Source organism: Oncorhynchus keta, chromosome 29, assembly GCF_023373465.1.
Source record: "Oncorhynchus keta strain PuntledgeMale-10-30-2019 chromosome 29, Oket_V2, whole genome shotgun sequence".
Lineage (NCBI taxonomy): Eukaryota > Metazoa > Chordata > Actinopteri > Salmoniformes > Salmonidae > Oncorhynchus > Oncorhynchus keta.
This window is the reverse complement of record NC_068449.1, coordinates 21699558-21717309: the sequence shown is the minus strand read 5'-3', so window position 1 is coordinate 21717309 and position 17752 is coordinate 21699558. Positions and strand designations below refer to the sequence as shown.

Genomic DNA, 17752 nt, shown 5'->3' with positions numbered 1-17752 from the left:
TTTGAGCAGTTCTTCACATTTCTGATGAGTGGGTGCATTCAAAGACTTGTGATTTTTGAGGCGCAGTGGTTTGGATATAGAGCTCAGCTCATTATCATACAGCTGTATGTTTATCTCCCGCGTCTTCTTCTTCACTATTCTATATAATATGTGGCATTAACAAAGATGTGTGGTCAGTGATAATGGTAGGCACGCGACCAAAGAGGCACGCGGCATCTTTGTGGATGAGGGCGCACCCGATGACGCACAGCCAATTGGAGAGTGCAAAATGGATGCACAGGTTAAAAAAAGGAAAAGGTCATCCGTTTTACGATTATCAGGAATGTCTACTAGTGCAATATAAACCACACAAACCATATCAAATGTTAACTAATAGTTATCCAATGTTAAAGGTACAGTCTGGGAGAGATAACGAGTCACAATTAATTATAGACAGGGTAAAATAGACAGGATTTTCGTACAAATGCTATGATATTAATTTCGTAATTACTGATAATAACATCAAATAAAGAGGATGACATTTAATTTCCAATAACAAATAAAATAATAATTATTAAAAATATATTTAGAAAAAAAGTGTGTAACAACATCTATAAATTATCCTTTGTTAAACAAATTCACAATTGCTGTAAGGCTACCAAATCCACAATTGCTGTGAGGCTACACGTGCTGAAAACCCCTTTCAGTGAACCAAAAACATATCAACAGATGCCGAATTGTTGATAGTCAGAAGTCTGTCTCCTGCGAGAGACAACGGCAGGATTATTACAATTTGACATGAGGGTTGGTTGCAACAGGCGTGGATGGAAAGGGGCGGTGTTTATTGATTGACAGTATTCATAATGACACACACGTATATAACGTGAACCGAGACGTGAAACACCCTTCATTAAGAAACAGAGTGCTCTGTGACTGATGTCCTGCCATATTTTCATAACAATATTGGCGCCACCAGAAGCTTTCTGTATAAGCAAAGCGCAAGAGTTGCATCGACACAACGCCAAGAGAAAACACATTTTCAGCAGGATCAAGATGGAAGGTCAACGTAAAGACAGAAGGATGAATAAACTGTGGATATTGACGTTACTGTTATGCGTTTGACCTGCATCTCACTGTCTGGATAACAAGGTTTCTCAACTTCTGCGCGTTTTGGATTGCGGAGCTCGGTCTCGCCCAAAAAGGTTTTGAAGAAGGATTTATTTATTTATCATTTCCAAACTTCATATTTCATCATCACTGCTTGGAATAAGAGCCCTCTGTGGAGAACAGGTTATTTTTCAAAGGATACGAACCGATCTGTGGAAAAGAATGGCAACTTGGTTTACCTTTATCATCGCAATTATTATAACGATTTTTAAGCAGGTAATTGTATAGTTAAAAACTATTATTGGAATCGTTCATGCCTAGATGTTGACACAGCAACAGTGTAATAATGCACAATGTAATAGCATATAATACGCCTATAATAATGCGCAATGTAAATTATTGCAATGGAATATTGTTCTATATTTATTAATTGATTCTCTTCTTTTAGGTTCTGGGATCTGGTGTATTCGAGCTTGATCTTCATCAGTTTCAGAATAATAGAGGTTTGCTGGCAAACGGCGTAGCTTGTAGTCCAGCGTGTAGGACTTTTTTTCGAGTTTGCTTGAAGAACTACCAGACCGTAGTGTCACCAGGTGACTGCTACTTCGGCAGTGTCGTTACACCTGTACTAGGCACCAACTCGTTCAGCGTCATGGAGGACGGCACGTTCACTAAACCTATTCGCCTGCCACTCACCCACTTCGCATGGCCGGTAAGACACTATGCATTGCCTAAAATATCACATTGAAGTGGTTGAGAATATATATGCATATTGATACATGGAATAACGGTGTTTGCAATAAGATAGGTGGTGAAGAGCTAAGCATAAATCAAACAACTGCACTAACCTTTGTAGACGTGCATGAGGATTTATGATAACATGTTAGTATGTCATTAGCCTAGTCCACATATCATTCAATAGATGTTATCTAAAGAAGAAAAAAATAATGAAAAAAGATGTGCAACTGAAAAAATGAAACTCATGGTAGGCTCATGTTTTTTCTCCACTCCCAGGGCTCGTTTTCTCTAATCATTGAAGCATGGTTTTCTCCTTCAGCGGATCTACCTGAAGGTGAGTGGCGCGCCACATACTTGACCACCGCTAGAGGGATACATGGCACTGTTAAAGATGCATGACAAATACTCCCTATGCTCTAGATTTAAATCATTACGCAGTATAATTAAATGCAATTTATGCAGCATAAACACATGCAATTTATGCAGCATTAATAAATGCAATGTACACAGAAATGTTGCAGTTATAATGGAACTTGGAAATATGAATGTGAAATATGAATGTGTTGATGTCCATGTGTCATGATGAATTACGTGCAACAGAGCACTTCTTTCATGCTCTGTGTCCAACACAATCGCACTTCCTCTGGTTTATTTTAAGCGTGGGAAAGTGTTCAAGTCTTTAGTGAGAATATCTAAATCTTGCCAAAAGCCTCTGACTGCTTTTCCTGTATTTTACACCTTTTGCTGTTCCGCCCTTTGGAAGGGGAATAATGGGTTGAAAATGTTTTGCTGACATAAACGAAGATGACATTTCAATGGCAGTCCAACGACCCAATAGAAAAATAGGGCACAGGCCTTGTTGATACATGCCTATCATAAACTGAAAACTTGCATTACACATTTACTTTCTATATATCATATTGAGAGAAATAATTCAAGACAATGTGCACTGTTTGTTTGGCCTTTTTTAAAGCATGCAATCATACAGTAGTGGCCTACTTGATAGGCCACACTATCTTGACGCATGTTTTTTGTTCTCTATCCCAGCAGATACAAACAACCCTGCTTTATTGATTAGTTATTTTGCCATTCAAAGAAAGTTGGAAGTAGGAGATGAGTGGTCCCAGGATGTGCAAAGTGTGAGGCAGACGGAGTTAAGGTACTCATACCGGTTCATCTGCCATGAAAATTACTACGGGGACAGTTGTTCAAAAATATGCGCTCCAAGAGACGACCGTTTTGGCCACTACACCTGCAACCCTGACGGGCAAATATCATGTCTACCGGGCTGGAAGGGACAATACTGCGAAGAACGTAAGCAATCAGAATAAAATGTTCTGGGTTTCTTAAGAAGACCTTTCACAAAATGTAGTATGATGTTATTTCTCAAAGTATTTGCATAATAGGGCCCATAGTGTCGAGATGCCGCTGCTCTAGAAAGACTTAGATTTGCAGTTTGGAGTGAGAAGTATGAGCGAAAATAGTGCGGCGTGCTCCCTCCCAACCCAGCCCCTTCGCCCCTAGATTTCTCACAACTTTGGGACCATGTGGGTAGAATAATCCCGGGTAGCGTTCTGGTAAAGCAGCACGCGCCGGGTTAATCGCGGCATTATTATCAGCCACGCGCCACTAAATTGCGGGCTCTATTGTTGAGCGGTAGGGCAGCAGCTGCAAACAGGGTTCAACAGCCTACCAACAACAATGGGGCAGCTGTCCGCTTTTGAGACCAAGCATCTGCTCAGGCCTAACCAGCCGTTAAACACTAGTCTTGTAACCATGCAAATTCAATGTCACAACACAGAAACAGCAAATGAAGGTTTCATTAGAAATAGACAGGGAACCGTTTTGGTACTACAACAGTGGGAAGGGAATTCCTAATCCGAGTCTGAAGCTTTATGATGTATTGTTGAATGAGTTTACAAAAAAATAAAGTTCCTCTTTTGTCTCACGTTTATATGCAGCAATTTGCCTTGAAGGGTGCAGCAAAATAAATGGAAATTGCTCAAGGCCAGGACAGTGTGTGTAAGTATACAATAGTTAATCTAGTGTGTGTGTGTGTGTGTGTGTGTGTGTGTGTGTGTGTGTGTGTGTGTGTGTCTGTGTCTGTGTCTGTGTCTGTGTCTGTGTCTGTTTACATACAGGCTTGCCTGCCTGCCTGCATGTGTATTTGCCTGCATGTGTGTAAGTACACAGTGCTAAGGGTGTGATGTTTTGTTTGTGACAGATGCAGAGAGGGCTGGCAGGGCACCTTCTGTAATGAGTGTAAAAGGCATCCATCCTGCAAACATGGCACTTGTCAGCAGCCCTGGCAGTGCACCTGCAAAGAGGGCTGGGGAGGCCTCCTCTGTGACCAAGGTCAGTGTCTCCGGCTCCTCTGGGTCCTGCTGTGAAACAATACAGAAGTACTGGTGTTCAATAGCCAATAGGGGGAAACCACAAGACGTGCTCTATGACAGTATAAATATGACATGTTCCTATAATATTGCAAGAGTCATCAGGCATCCTGATTATGATAGGAGACTAGGGTCGGGGAGTAACTGTTTTTCAAACACATTTATCCACAGATCTGAACTATTGCACCCATCACAAGCCGTGTCGTAATGGGGCCACTTGTATGAACACGGGCCAGGGGAGCTACACCTGTACCTGCCAGCCGGGCTTCACAGGGGATAAGTGTGACAGCGAGGTCAGGGAGTGCGACAGCCAGCCCTGTCGGAACGGAGGCCAGTGCTTGGTAAGCCCGGAAAGCCTATCCGTTTCCCACAACACACAGCACACACAGGCTTTCCTGTTTTTGTTTTTCCTCTATCTATCCACATCTCTAGGCCGGTATAGAAGAATGCAACAGACAGACCTTTAGCCAGTTCACATACTCTCTCCTGTAAATGATTGTAATTCAAACTGGGGCACAGGGGGCATGAGAATTATGAGATAATAATGTGGAGTCGCAAGGGCATCGAAATGAGAGGCACAGCAAGAAACCTACACCGAATTTTGCTGGGATTGTTTCCTGTGACAGTGGGCTGTGATAACCTCTGTCTATCTGTGGCCAACAGGACCTTGAGAACGGCTATAGGTGTGCATGTCCACAGGGGTTCGAGGGGACGCACTGCGAGCACAGAATGCTGACTTGTGCCGATTCACCCTGCTTCCACGGGAAGTGCAGAGAAAGGGACAACGGGCGGAGCTACATGTGCGAGTGCCCAGGGGGCTTCACTGGACTCAACTGTGAAAAGAAAGTGGACAAATGCACCTCATTGCCCTGTACAAATGGTATGTGATAGTTTCCACTCTCTCCACATCTCAACAACAACAATTAGAAGGAATTTGTTAATTGACTTTCAGTTCTTTTCAACACTGTCAGTACAGAGCACTTACTCAAAACAAATCAAAATGTTCTCTCTAGAGACATCTGCATTAGAGCTAACCTCAATTGAATATGATGTGCACTGTTTGATAATGCTGGGCTGTTCTGTTCAGGTGGACGTTGTGTTATCCACGGCACCACACGTTGGTGCAGCTGCCGCTCAGGCTTCACTGGCCCACGCTGCGAGATCAACATCAACGAGTGTTCCATGAACCCCTGTGCCAACGGAGCCAGCTGCATGGACCGCATCAACGACTACACCTGTATCTGCCCCCTGGGCTACACCGGCCGCAACTGTGACAAGCCCACTGACAGCTGTGCCTCCAAACCCTGCCTGAACGGTGGGACCTGCACCAACAGGGCCAAAGGCCAGCCTGCTGACTGCACCTGCTCAGCCCACTTCAGCGGCACCCAGTGCCAGTACTACGATGTGCCTTTACTCATCCCCCCCAGCCCCAGCCCCAGCCCTGTCAGAGAGACCCAAGACAGGCTCAACTGGGCAGCCATCTGTCTGGGTGTGGGCCTGGTGGTGCTCCTGGTGCTGATCTTCATGGTGGCCATGGTCCTGCGCCACATCCAGCAGCAGAGGAAGAGGGAGCAGGACTCAGAGACCATGAACAACCTTTCACATTTCCAGAAGGAGAACCTAATTTCTGACCTGCAGCTGAAGAACACCAACAAAAAGGTGGACCTGGAGGTGGAGGTGGATTGTCTCAGGGAGAAGTCCCAAAACCACAAACACATCAACTACCACTTGGACAACAAAACCTTCAAGGAGTACAAGGATGAGCCGTCGCAAGAGGATAAAGACGAGAACTGTAAAAAGACGATAGAGGAGAAAATGCCGTTGAGTAGAAAGTACAGGTAAGTTCAAATGCTGCCTGCAGATGACAACCTGGATAGATTTGACCTACTTCCTATTCTCCAGGGTTTGATAAATGACAGTGGTTTGGTGTTTAAAAGTGTTGACATGTTTTCTTTTAATTTACAGCGAAAGGCCAGAGTGTAGGATAGCAACGGTATGTTCTCCAAGAGATTCCATATACCAGTCTGTGTTTGTGATAGCAGAGGAGAAAAATGAATGCGTCATAGCAACTGAGGTAAAGATTATTTTTTCACATTTCTTCTGAACATGTTCCTGCAACTCTTGACAGCATGGCATTAACAGTTATCAATCAGCAATGCAAAAATATATCACGGTTTCCATTATATTGCTCTTATAATTAAACTAGTTAACTTTTTGTCTTCTACTACCAGGTATAATACATGGAGGGTATCAGACATTCTGAAGAATGGATATCTTCTGGACTGTTTACAGTGTAGAAACAGACAGGGATTTATTTAACTGTGAATTGCTGCTCTTGAAAACTTGATAACTGGACCGAGCCGGTGTGCTCTATGAATGCAATAGGACTCAAACTACAGAACGTTGTTAGAATGTAAGGACTGAACAGACTGTGAGAAATAATACACAACTTGGACTTTTGGATGTTTCACCGTCAGGGTGTACTGACAGATTCAGCCCCTTGACAGGACTTGTCCGACCATATCCATGGAAAACAGGCCTATGTGTTTATGCCACCTTGCCCATCAGCAGGACGAGAGGGCTCTGTCTGGAGATACTCCACCTTATTTTGATAATCAGCCATCAGCAACCAATCAATCAACTTATTGCCAACAAGACTGTGGAAGAAGCCAGCTACTTCCATTTACCCTGGTGATGTGCTACAGTATGCAAAAAAGGAGACTTTGTTTAATAAACTTTCAAGGAGAGAAAAAAAATACTAGAAACGGTTCATTTTTTGAGAATATTTGAGACCCAGGCCTATGCCAATTTTGTAAATTATTATTATTATTATTATTATTTACATAAAAAATGTTAATAAAGAATGTATGCATCCCGAATCACAGAGCCTTAAGTATGGGTTATAGAGCTTGATACCCTGCTTCTTCTTGGATCCATTGCACAACAAAAACTGAAGGGAAAATCCTTTTAAGAGAAAACAACTGATGCAATAAATGACGTAGTGCCAGGGGGATTCAAGAAGAAGCATTTTTACTTCTTATTATGCAACATTGCCCAGAAATTAAAACAAAGAAAAACAAAAGTGACTATCATACCAAGGACGCCTATAATTAGAATTGACATTACTGAACCAATAATGTTTTTTTAAAGATTAGTATTTCACTAGTTATTTAAATATTATGAAGCACTGGTCTTTCTATTATGTTTTATACGATTATTTTGTATATAATGTATATTTATAAATTTAGAAGTCGGTGTACAACGGTTTTCAATTTGATGCCCAAAAAGTTGAATTTATTTTCATGTTTAATGTTGTTGTGATTGTTGTTTTTTAAACAATGAAAACATATCTGGTACACTGTTTGTTGGTTTCATGTTGAGTAGAAGTGGTCAACTATAGAACTTTCAATTTGCCTAGATATTGGAATGATTAAGAACCTTCCGGTGAAGTCCATCCCCTGTTGTGGAAATGGCTTCTTGTCTAGATGATGTATGACCTTGTAGCAGTTCTAGTAATCACATGCATATGGTGGTGACTGGTGAGTCAATGTGATGTGAAATCAATGTGCACGCAATCATTTAGTGGACAGTATTGTATTTGACAGCAATGTGAGAAATATGGACAAAAGTTATATATAAAAAAAATTGAATAAAAATGTTGAAGTACAGTACACAATATGGTCAGTATTTGTGTTTGTTTTTCAAAAAGAACATCAATCTCATCCTTATGCTCCTTGTTGTCAAGCATTCAAGTTGCTTTAAACTGGCTTAACTCCATTTGAGTCAATGAGCAGTCATTTTGACTCATTTGCTCTTTAACAGTCTAATAAATACATTTAATATATGGTATCGAAAAACATAATATGTGGGTTGTGTTTATGAAGGTCTTTTTTTTATTTTGTATTAACTCAATAGCATGTTCATTTGCTTATGTTACTGTAGGCTATCCGTTGCTGCATGTGACTCTGTAGGAGAATTTGAAAAAGTACATTTTCGGGGAAAAAAATGACAAAACTGTTTGTGATATCGAAATTCTTACAACATACATGTGTTAAATAGACTTATTTAGGAAAAGTCCAGGATGGAGGGGACATTACTTAAACAATTGTAGAGGTAATATCATTTTAAATTCATATTGAGTCAAAATGACTCACTCTGCTTTTCTGGTGTTAAAATGTCAAGCTGTTTCCTTGGATGTCCACCCCATAAGTTAAAATATTGAGACGAGGAGGGAACACAATCTGGAAAAGAGGCTACTTAACAAAACCAGGCAGATGCTTTGGGGTGTGACCCTACACCACTGGGAAAATCAGTGCCTCCTCTCTAACTGAGCGTGAATGCAGCAAATAGGGCCCCAAGAGTCCAGTGCCAAGTTACCGGCAGCCTTGAAGGGGTGCTAAAGCCAACACAACACCCCAGCCAGTCCAGATCTCCCAACAAAGACAACGATCACATGCTTAACACCTGATCATCCATCTCTGCTATTATATTGATTAGTTTGATTCATTATTTTCTCTTAACAACCCTAACACACACACTTTTGTCTAATTCACATATTATATTTTCTTTCCTATTTTATAACCCTTTCAGACATCTACCATAAAGCCACATATTTTCATTGTGTTATAATCAAAGCATCCTGTTTTTGGCCAATTGACAACATTTCCTGCATCCCGTCAGATTAAAATGCACAGGACACTGGCCAACAACTTCTCTCACATCTGTTACAAAAAGACTGCATGTTGATAAAAATATATTCTCCCATTCCTATTTCCCACGGTTGCAAACATCATTATCAATTGCTCTATGTTCTTCACAAGGTTAAGATGTTTGATTATAAAGGCATTTATTCATCACAAAAAATCCTCAAAGTCCTATAAAAAACAAACATAGTAAATGACTGATAGAAAGAGAGTACCTAAACGTGCTTCAGGCCAGCTTGAACAAAAGAGAATCAAGTGCTCGACTGAGGAGACCCCAACTAGTGACTTTCCAGGAATATAAAGACAATAGTAAATGACTGCTTTACAACACTCAAACAAATCTAAATTAAACCTAAAACAGTTTTCAAAATAGAGTGTATTGACAATAATTTGCATGTTAACATTGAGGAAAGGGCATCTGATCTCAGGAAATACAGTAACTTCAGACAGTTTTCTTTCTTTTTGTAATGTTCTTAATTAACACATGGGGGCAGTAAACCATACATGGAAGTTACTTGCAACATTTCCTTCAATACTTAAAATGAGAGTTGGATAACTAGAGGCACGGGGTGTATTCTATATTTTAAGATTTTGTGATGATATCAAATAAGCTATTGTATATGGAACACCATTACCAGACTGTGTTGTTCATGCCACGGTAGGACCAAAACATCATTGTCCTAGCCTGAGGTCAAAGAGGGCTGAAGGTAAATCGTCTACTTAAGCGTCATTCATTGATCAGGTATGATACAAGCTTATATAGGGTGCTAGAGAGACACCTAAGAAGAGAACAGATGTTAAAAGGGCTTTACAATACTTGGATCTTATTCTGCAAGCTAATGCTTCTATTTATAGCTAATCTCATTAGCTGCTTCTGTGGTATCACACTATGTGACACTCAAGGATATAATGGGAGCTCTGTTTTCACACATGGTTAAAAAGAGACTGCAGGCTTGCTGTTTGCCTTACTTTCCTGACAGTGGAGAGCAATGAAGCAAACAGTGATATACATACAGTACTTCAAAGTACTTCAAAGAGAGTAAACATGTATTTTTCAAACACTACTATCACACCAACATCCATGGTGGAATTGCAAGATCTCAAGCAAAGCGTTTTTACAGGATATACTCAAATCAACTCACAAGTTTGGACATTGGACAGCCAGTGTCACTGTCAATCTATGTATAACCAGGGAACATAATGTAAGAGCTTTCAACATCATGTGAATGGGGAAAAAATAGCTTGCCGTTTCCGTGTTATGTAAACTATCCTCTGAAATACAATGAAAGGATGGAATAATGAATGAATGAAGTAATTCATGAATTAATGAATTGTTGATTTACTTTATATGTCTGTGTCTTTTATGTGACTCATGATTATTAGATACCATTTTCAGTAAATCAAACGACTACAAGATTGCAAATACAGTAGGCTACATTGTACATTACTTCCTGTGACACCACAAGTAAAGATTAAACTACACACTTAATAAATCCCCTCTCTTATCAAAACAGTTGTGATGCTCAAAATCAATTCAGACAGTAGAGGAGAGTTGGGTAAGTTGAAATAAAGGTTAAATAAAATAAAAAATGTCTAAACATTTTAGAAACAAGCATCATGAAACCTCTAACACAATACAATAATTTGACTTCGTGCAAATATTTTTGGGGACCCAATTTGCTTAACTCTTTTTCCATGCCATGTGGTTTCTTCCTTCACAGACTCCATGAAATGATGACCTCATCCTAAATATTTGGTCAAATTATTAATTTTGTTTATGGTTTCCTACAAACAGTGGTGGCTCAATTTACGCATTTGCCTCAATTTTCCCCACTCTCCCCTACAGATCACTCATATAATTCCATGTTATTGTTTGTCAGTGTCTGTTCGTCAGATATGTTGTAGCAACATTGTAATGTTCGAAAACAGGATTTCAGAGAATGTTTTGTGCTCGATAAGGTTTCTAATTGGTCGGCTTGTAAATTTAGTACGACCTCTTCTATGATATCATTGGTCAGCAACGTCTTGGTCTGACATCCCGCCACAAAACACATACACGTGTCTGTCTGTACACCAATATACTGTTGTAGTAGTACTGCACATTGGTTGATAGACACACCAAACTGATTGTACAGATATAAGTTGCGGTGAGAGATACTAGGTCTATGCATCAGCTCTTTTACATTTATCAACATCTTTGGGTAGGCTATGATAGGGTTATTACGCATTAGCAAGACTTCGAAACGCCTAGGAAAAACCATGGTTCGGGGAAATGCATTTATAGTGAGTAGTTCAGCGGTCTCATGCTTCTGAATGCATCTACAAAGGAGAGTGAGCTCCACCGGTAACATCATATAACAGCTCCCACTGGCCACAGACCTCAATTAAACATATATTCCACTTTGGTTCAACGTGGAAACAACTTTGATTCAACCAGTGTGTGCCCAGCGGGCTATTTCTTGAGAGAAGAAAATAGGCAATACTTGACATCTTCTCTTACATATTACCTGAACCTGACCAACTAACCATAATGAAGCTACTGGACATTACTGTATCAGAAAAACCCAGCCTGTGGATATTCGGATATGGCTCATTAGTCTGGAAACCAGACTTCAAATACAAGAGAAACTACGTAGGCTATATCAAAGGATTTAGTAGACGCTTCTGGCATGGGGACAATTTTCATCGAGGAGACAAAGACTTGGTAAGTCTTTACCTTCAGAAATACAATCAGTGTATTTGCTGCTGCTGTGGACAGACATAATATTATCTCAGATCAAACTGTTGAGCTTCAGAAGGTGGGAAGTCAAATGAAAAGTCTAATAAAAAAATGTCTGATTTGTGTTGCAAACATATTGGTTATGGAAATGTCAACGTACATAAAGGTCTGGCATGGACAAAAATACCTAGCCTGATAGGCTAGACTAGCCTACTACATGTGAGCGAGCCTAAGTAGAAATTAATTGGTAAAACAATGCTGACTGTGCATTGATACTCATGTGCTCTATTAATCTCTGTCCTTATATCTATGGTCCTTATCCTCCACAGCCAGGTAGAGTGGTGACTTTAGTGGAAGATCATGATGTAAGTGGCTTTGTTTCAAAATAACCCAGAACACACCTACAGCTCACATTTGTTTTGATCCTGTCTACCATGAATAAGTACTGTACTTTGGGTTGTAAAATACATTGACACTGGCAGTGGCGGGGGGGGTCATAACATATTGAACCTTAATCGATTCAAGGTGTAACGCTCGAAGAGTGATGGGTGTGGAGTCAGGCGCAAAGAGCAGAGGATTCGGGAAAAAACGCTTTAATGTCCAACAGAAAAATGTACAACGGGTGACGCCGAACACAGGCGTAATACACTCTACCCAAGTACAAACTGGTACCCCACCGGACAGCGAAAAAACCCCAACAATAATCAGGAACACCTCTTGACATAACAGTAACAAGCCCCCACAAACACAGGCGGGCTAACCAAACTTAAATAACCCCAACCCAAAAACCCCAACAAGGAACATGTGAAACCAATTAGACAACGAAAAGGGGAAAAGGGGATCAGTGGCAGCTAGTAGACCGGCGATGACGACCGCCAAACGCCACACGAACGCGAAGGGGAGCCACCTTTGGTGATATTCGTGACAGTACCATCCCCCCTCCCGGCGTGTGGCTCCCTCCCGCAGTGCGTCGACACCGGCCTCGAGGACCACCCGGAGGGCGAGGCGCAGGGCGATCCGGATGGAGGCGATGGAACTCCCTCAGCATAGATGGATCCAATATGTCCCCCACCGGGACTCAGCACCCACTCCTCCACTGCAGGACCCTTGGTCTGGCTCTGATGCCATGGTGCCAGGACCGGCTGGTACCCCAACACGCACTGAAATGGTGACATGTTGGTAGAGGAGTGGCGTAGTGAGTTCTGGGCCATTTCAGCCCAGGGGACGTATCTCGCCCACTCCCACGGCCGGTCCTGGCAATACGACCGCAGAAACGTACCCACCTCCTGGTTCACTCTCTCCACCTGCCCATTACTCTCCAGGTGATACCCCGAGGTCAGGCTGACCGAGACTCCCAGATGTTTCATAAACGCCTTCCACACTCAGGATGTGAACTGGGGACCCTGATCAGAAACGATGTCCTCGGGCACCCCTTAGTGCCGGAAGACGTGGGTGAACAGAGCCTCCGCAGTCTGTAGGGCCGTAGGGAGACCAGGCAACGGGATAAGACGGCAGGACTTAGAGAACCGATCCACAACGACCAGGATCGTCGTGTTTCCCTGAGACGGGGGAAGATCAGTGAGAAAGTCCACCGATATATGGGACCACTGCCGTTGTGGAACAGGGAGGGGTTGTAAATTCCCTCGTGGCAAGTGCCTAGAAGCCTTGCTCTGGGCGCACACCGAACAGGAGGAGACATAGAATCGCACATCCTTAACTAAGGTGGGCCACCAGTACTTCCCCCTAAGACCCTGCACTGTCCTCGAAATTCCTGGGTGACCCGACGAGGGTAGACTATGAGCCCACCGAATCAATTGATCACGAACAGCAAGCGGCACGCACCTACGACCCTCCGGGCACTGTGGAGGCGCAGGTTCCTCCCTTAGCGCCCGCTCGATGTCCTCGTCCACCTCCCATACTACCAGTGCCACCAGTCTAGCCGCCGGATTGATGGGAGTAGGATCGATGGACCGGTCCTCGGTGTCGTAGAGACGGGATAGCGCGTCAGCCTTAGTGTTGAGGGAACCTGGTCTATACGAGATCGTGAATCTAAATCTGGTGAAATACATGGCCCACCTTGCCTGACGAGGATTCAGTCTCCTAGCTGCTCGGATATACTCCAGGTTACGGTGGTCAGTCCAGATGAGGAAAGGGTGCTTAGCCCCCTCGAGCCAGTGTCTTCACACCTTCAGGGCCTTAACCACAGCCAACAACTCCCTGTCCCCCACATCATAGTTTTGCTCCGCCGGCCTGAGCTTCTTCGAAAAAAAGGCACAGGGGCGGAGCTTCGGTGGCGTACCCGAGCGCTGTGAGAGCATGGCTCCAACCCCAGCCTCGGATGCGTCCACCTCCACTATGAACGCCAAAGAGGGGTCCGGATGCGCCAACACTGGCACGTCGGTGAACAGCGCCTTCAAACGACGAAAAGCTCCGTCCGCCTCTGCCGACCACTGCAAATGCACAGGTCCCCCCTTCAGCAGTGAGGTAATGGGAGCCGCCACCTGACTAAAACCCCGGATAAACCTCCGGTAGTAATTGGCAAACCCTAAGAACCGCTGCACCTCCTTTACCGTGGTCGGAGTCGGCCAATTACGCACGGCCTTGACGCGGTCACACTCCATCACCACCCCCGAGGTGGAAATGTGATAACCCAGGAAGGAAACGGCTTGTTTGGAAAACTCACATTTCTCCACCTTCACGTACAGAGACACATGCGTGGTGCATGTGGCAGAGTAGATCAAGATATCATCAATATACACCACCACACCCTGTCTGTGCAGGTCCCTGAGAATCTCGTCGACGAAGGATTGAAAGACGGCTGGAGCATTCTTTAACCCGTACGGCATGACGATGTACTCATAATGGCCAGATGTGGTACTAAACGTGGTTTTCCATTCATCTCCCTCCCGAATACGCACCAGATTATACGCGCTCCTGAGGTCCAGTTTCGTGAAGAACCGCGCCCCGTGAAATGATTCCACCGCCGTAGCGATGAGAGGTAGTGAGTAACTAAAACTCACCGTGATGGAATTGAGACCTCGATAATCAATGCACGGATGCCAACCACCCTCCTTTTTCTTCACAAAAAAGAAACTCTAGGAGACGGGTGAATGGAGGGCCGAATGTACCCCTGTCCCAGAGCTTCCTTGACATATGTCTCCATAACCAACGTCTCCTCCTGGGACAAAGGATACACGTGACTCCTGGGCAGTGCAGCGTTTACCTGGAGGTTTATCACGCAATCCCCCTGTCGATGGGGTGGTAATTGGGTCACCTTCTTTTTACTGAAGGCGATAGCCAAATCGGCATACTCAGTGGGAATGCGCACGGTGGAAACCTGGTCTGGACTCTCCACCGTCGTCGCACCGATGAAAACTCCTACACACCTGCCTGAACACTCATCAGACCACCCCGACTGGAAGTGTGCCCTCTCCGGCCACAGCTGGTGCAGAAGGAGCCTCCTCCTCCGGTCTCCCTAGATGCAGCCCCCCCCTAGCTCCATAGGTATGGGAGCGGGAGGGCCAGGAGGTGGAACAGACAGGACCCTTTCAGAACGTCCGCGAGCAGCCAGCAGATTTTCTAGCCGTATCGACAGGTCTATGAGCTCGTCCAGGGTGAGCGTAGTGTCCCGACAAGCCAGCTCCCTGTGGACGTTCTCTCTCAGGCTACACCTGTAATCGCACAAACACAGGCGGGCTAACCAAACTTAAATAACCCCAACCCAAAAACCCCAACAAGGAACAGGTGAAACCAATTAGACAAAACCAAACGAAAAGGGGAAAAAGGGATCGGTGGGAGCTAGTAGACCGGCGACGACGACCGCCGAGCGCCACCCGAACGTGAAGGGGAGCCACCTTCGGTGATATTCGTGACACAAGGTGTATTTTTTGGTTCAACACATTAAATGTTTGAGCTTAGGTTTTGTACATTTCTCTGATCAAATAAATCATACATCAATTTCAAAACACCTGTTACAGTTTTTGGATTCAAGGTCAGGATTTGATATAAGGATTTTAGCATACATCTGTAAATTCACTTGAAAGTGGCATCCAGAGTGCAAATTATACTGTGACATTAGAGGGGTCTATATTTTTATGGGCTTTATAGTAAAGACATGTAATTGAACTTTGACCTTTTAATGTGTCATGAACACAACCAGCCATTATGTTTTTATCTGATTGTCAAACAAATCACTTCAAAAAGTAGATTAAAGGAGAAGCTCACTATTTTACAACTTGATGTTAGATGGCCCCTCACCCTGAAAGTAGTCTATGGGTCAAGGAGAAACTGTAGTCCATGGTTCAGTTTTCTTTTATTAACAGCCATTACAAACTTCAGCTAACTTTAGCCACCACACACTAACAATCAATGGAAGTGATGGGGGCATGTGACCATGTTTTTTTTTTAATGGCCAACGTACCTTAATTACCATCAAACCAAATAGGGAGTTGATTTGAATTGATTTCAGGTGATTTGGACATACATTTTTTTAAACATGCCTACAGCACTTCCATTGATTGTTAGCTTGTGTTGGCTAAAATTAGTTGAAGTTTGTAGTGGCTGTTTAAAGAAAACGGATCAATGGATTACAGTTTGTCTTGGCCCATAGACTATTTTCAGAGTGAGGAACCATCTAACGTCAAGCTGTAAAATAGTGAACTACTCCTTTAAGTAGGTTACCTGCGCATGTTCATCTACTCCAAAATAAGTCCAGCATCTGAACAGTGCACTGTGCACCTGCAATTTGAATAGACGAACATATAACACAAACACGTACGTGGAATGACATTCAGCCTACAAAGTGGTGTGTATTCATTGATTCCAAGGGAAGCCAGGCTTCCCCAAAAATGTATGATTTCTCATTGTGTCTATCCATGTTTAATAATTGTCCTTCATTTCGCGAGAGGCTGAAACTATTTCACCAGAGAAAGCATCTGAGCGAGGCAAACAGCACCCCTCTTTCTTAGTATCTGTAGCCCATGTATCTGATGCTATTTGGCCAAAAAGAACAACACTTCATACTCTTTTTGGCCATACAGCATCAGATACACGGGCTACACGTGCTAAGACAGAGGGTTGCTGTTTCGCTGGCTCGTATACTTTCTCAGGTGATATTGATGTCTTGCTGTAGGTGCGTGTCTTAGTCAAAATTATCAATATATTCTATATATTCAATCTGATTACCTACTTCTCCTGCCCCAGTCTAACATCCATCTCTTCTTATGGCAGGCTTGCACCTGGGGGATAGCCTACGAGGTCACCGACTCCCAAATGGAGGAGTCTCTGCAGTATCTGAATGTGAGAGAGACTGTGCTGGGGGGCTACGCCACCAAGATGGTGGAGTTCACTCCCAGAGAGAAGTGCCAAGGGTCTCTGCTTGCCCTGGTCTACATCGCCACCTCTGACAACCCCATATATCTTGGGCCTGCCACTCCCACAGAGATAGCTGCTCAGATTGCCATCTGCAGAGGCAACACGGGCCACAACATAGAGTACCTCCTTCGCCTGGCTGAGTTCATGAGGCTGTACTGTCCTGAGGTAGAGGATGACCATCTCTTCTCCATAGAGGCAGCCGCCCTGGCTCTGCTCATCTGAACTACCAGGGCCAGGGATACTCACATCAGACCAACGAACGACCACTCAATGCTTCGACACGCGCAACCCTACTTGTTAATATGATCAATGTGAAGACAATGACAATATGAAGAGAGTGCGAGTCACTATAACTCATAAAAAGGGTCAACATGTCATGATCACTGTTTTTGTTGTCCATTGTCTGTGAACGCCCATGACATTGAAATGTTTTAAGTTAATGGGCAATGAGATTACAAGTACGGTGCTGTATGTTTCTCTACAAGGTGTGTAAAGGGAAATCTGAAATTCTTATATTTCCTGCAATCTTGTGCAAAAATGGTGACAGAATTCACCTTAACCTTTCCCAGTAACTTGGTTACTAAGGACTATGTTTGTACACAAACCTGCTTTCTAGTATAGCCATGAACAGCATTTATTGTATACTTTGATTTACATATTAAAGAATAACTTAATCATACAGTAGTCTTGCATTGCGTACAAGACTCCTAGGGTCTTTTACTATGAAGACATAGAGGCTG

General features: G+C 43.3%; 2 protein-coding genes across 4 annotated transcripts; both read left to right on the top strand.

The window, feature by feature from the left end:
• The first annotated feature begins 882 nt into the window (after positions 1 to 882).
• Positions 883 to 7893, top strand: LOC118362472 (delta-like protein 4). 2 transcript variants are annotated; one of them, XM_035742828.2, is made up of 11 exons: positions 883 to 1362; positions 1535 to 1798; positions 2101 to 2158; positions 2875 to 3138; positions 3786 to 3846; positions 4049 to 4179; positions 4389 to 4558; positions 4881 to 5097; positions 5305 to 6055; positions 6183 to 6291; positions 6449 to 7893. In XM_035742828.2, exons 1-11 carry the CDS (start codon positions 1309 to 1311, stop codon positions 6452 to 6454), a joined length of 2085 nt encoding a protein of 694 aa, XP_035598721.1. In that variant the 5' UTR covers positions 883 to 1308; the 3' UTR covers positions 6455 to 7893. The 2 variants fall into 2 exon arrangements, with proteins under 2 accessions (XP_035598721.1, XP_035598720.1); XM_035742827.2 differs by having other exon boundaries at positions 2872 to 3138.
• A 1595-nt stretch (positions 7894 to 9488) lies between these two features.
• On the top strand, positions 9489 to 17691 carry LOC118362039 (glutathione-specific gamma-glutamylcyclotransferase 1-like). 2 transcript variants are annotated; one of them, XR_008085526.1, is made up of 2 exons: positions 9489 to 9627; positions 16869 to 16992. XR_008085526.1 is itself a non-coding variant. In XM_035742246.2 (2 exons), exons 1-2 carry the CDS (start codon positions 11451 to 11453, stop codon positions 17232 to 17234), a joined length of 540 nt encoding a protein of 179 aa, XP_035598139.1. In that variant the 5' UTR covers positions 11079 to 11450; the 3' UTR covers positions 17235 to 17691. The 2 variants fall into 2 exon arrangements, 1 of the variants encoding a protein (XP_035598139.1); XM_035742246.2 differs by lacking the exon at positions 9489 to 9627 and adding an exon at positions 11079 to 11624 and having other exon boundaries at positions 16869 to 17691.
• The last annotated feature ends 61 nt before the right edge of the window (positions 17692 to 17752 follow it).

What these genes read in the sequence shown, in the direction of transcription:
- LOC118362472 (XM_035742827.2), top strand. Translation starts at nt 1,309, where the DNA reads ATGGCAACTTGGTTTACCTTTATCATCGCAATTATTATAACGATTTTT. An exon ending in TTCAGCGGATCTACCTGAAG is followed by an intron (nt 2,159 to 2,871) that starts GTGAGTGGCGCG and finishes TCTCTATCCCAG; the next exon opens with CAGATACAAACAACCCTGCT. An exon ending in GGGACAATACTGCGAAGAAC is followed by an intron (nt 3,139 to 3,785) that starts GTAAGCAATCAG and finishes GTTTATATGCAG; the next exon opens with CAATTTGCCTTGAAGGGTGC.
- LOC118362039 (XM_035742246.2), top strand. Translation starts at nt 11,451, where the DNA reads ATGAAGCTACTGGACATTACTGTATCAGAAAAACCCAGCCTGTGGATA. An exon ending in ATCGAGGAGACAAAGACTTG is followed by an intron (nt 11,625 to 16,868) that starts GTAAGTCTTTAC and finishes TTCTTATGGCAG; the next exon opens with GCTTGCACCTGGGGGATAGC.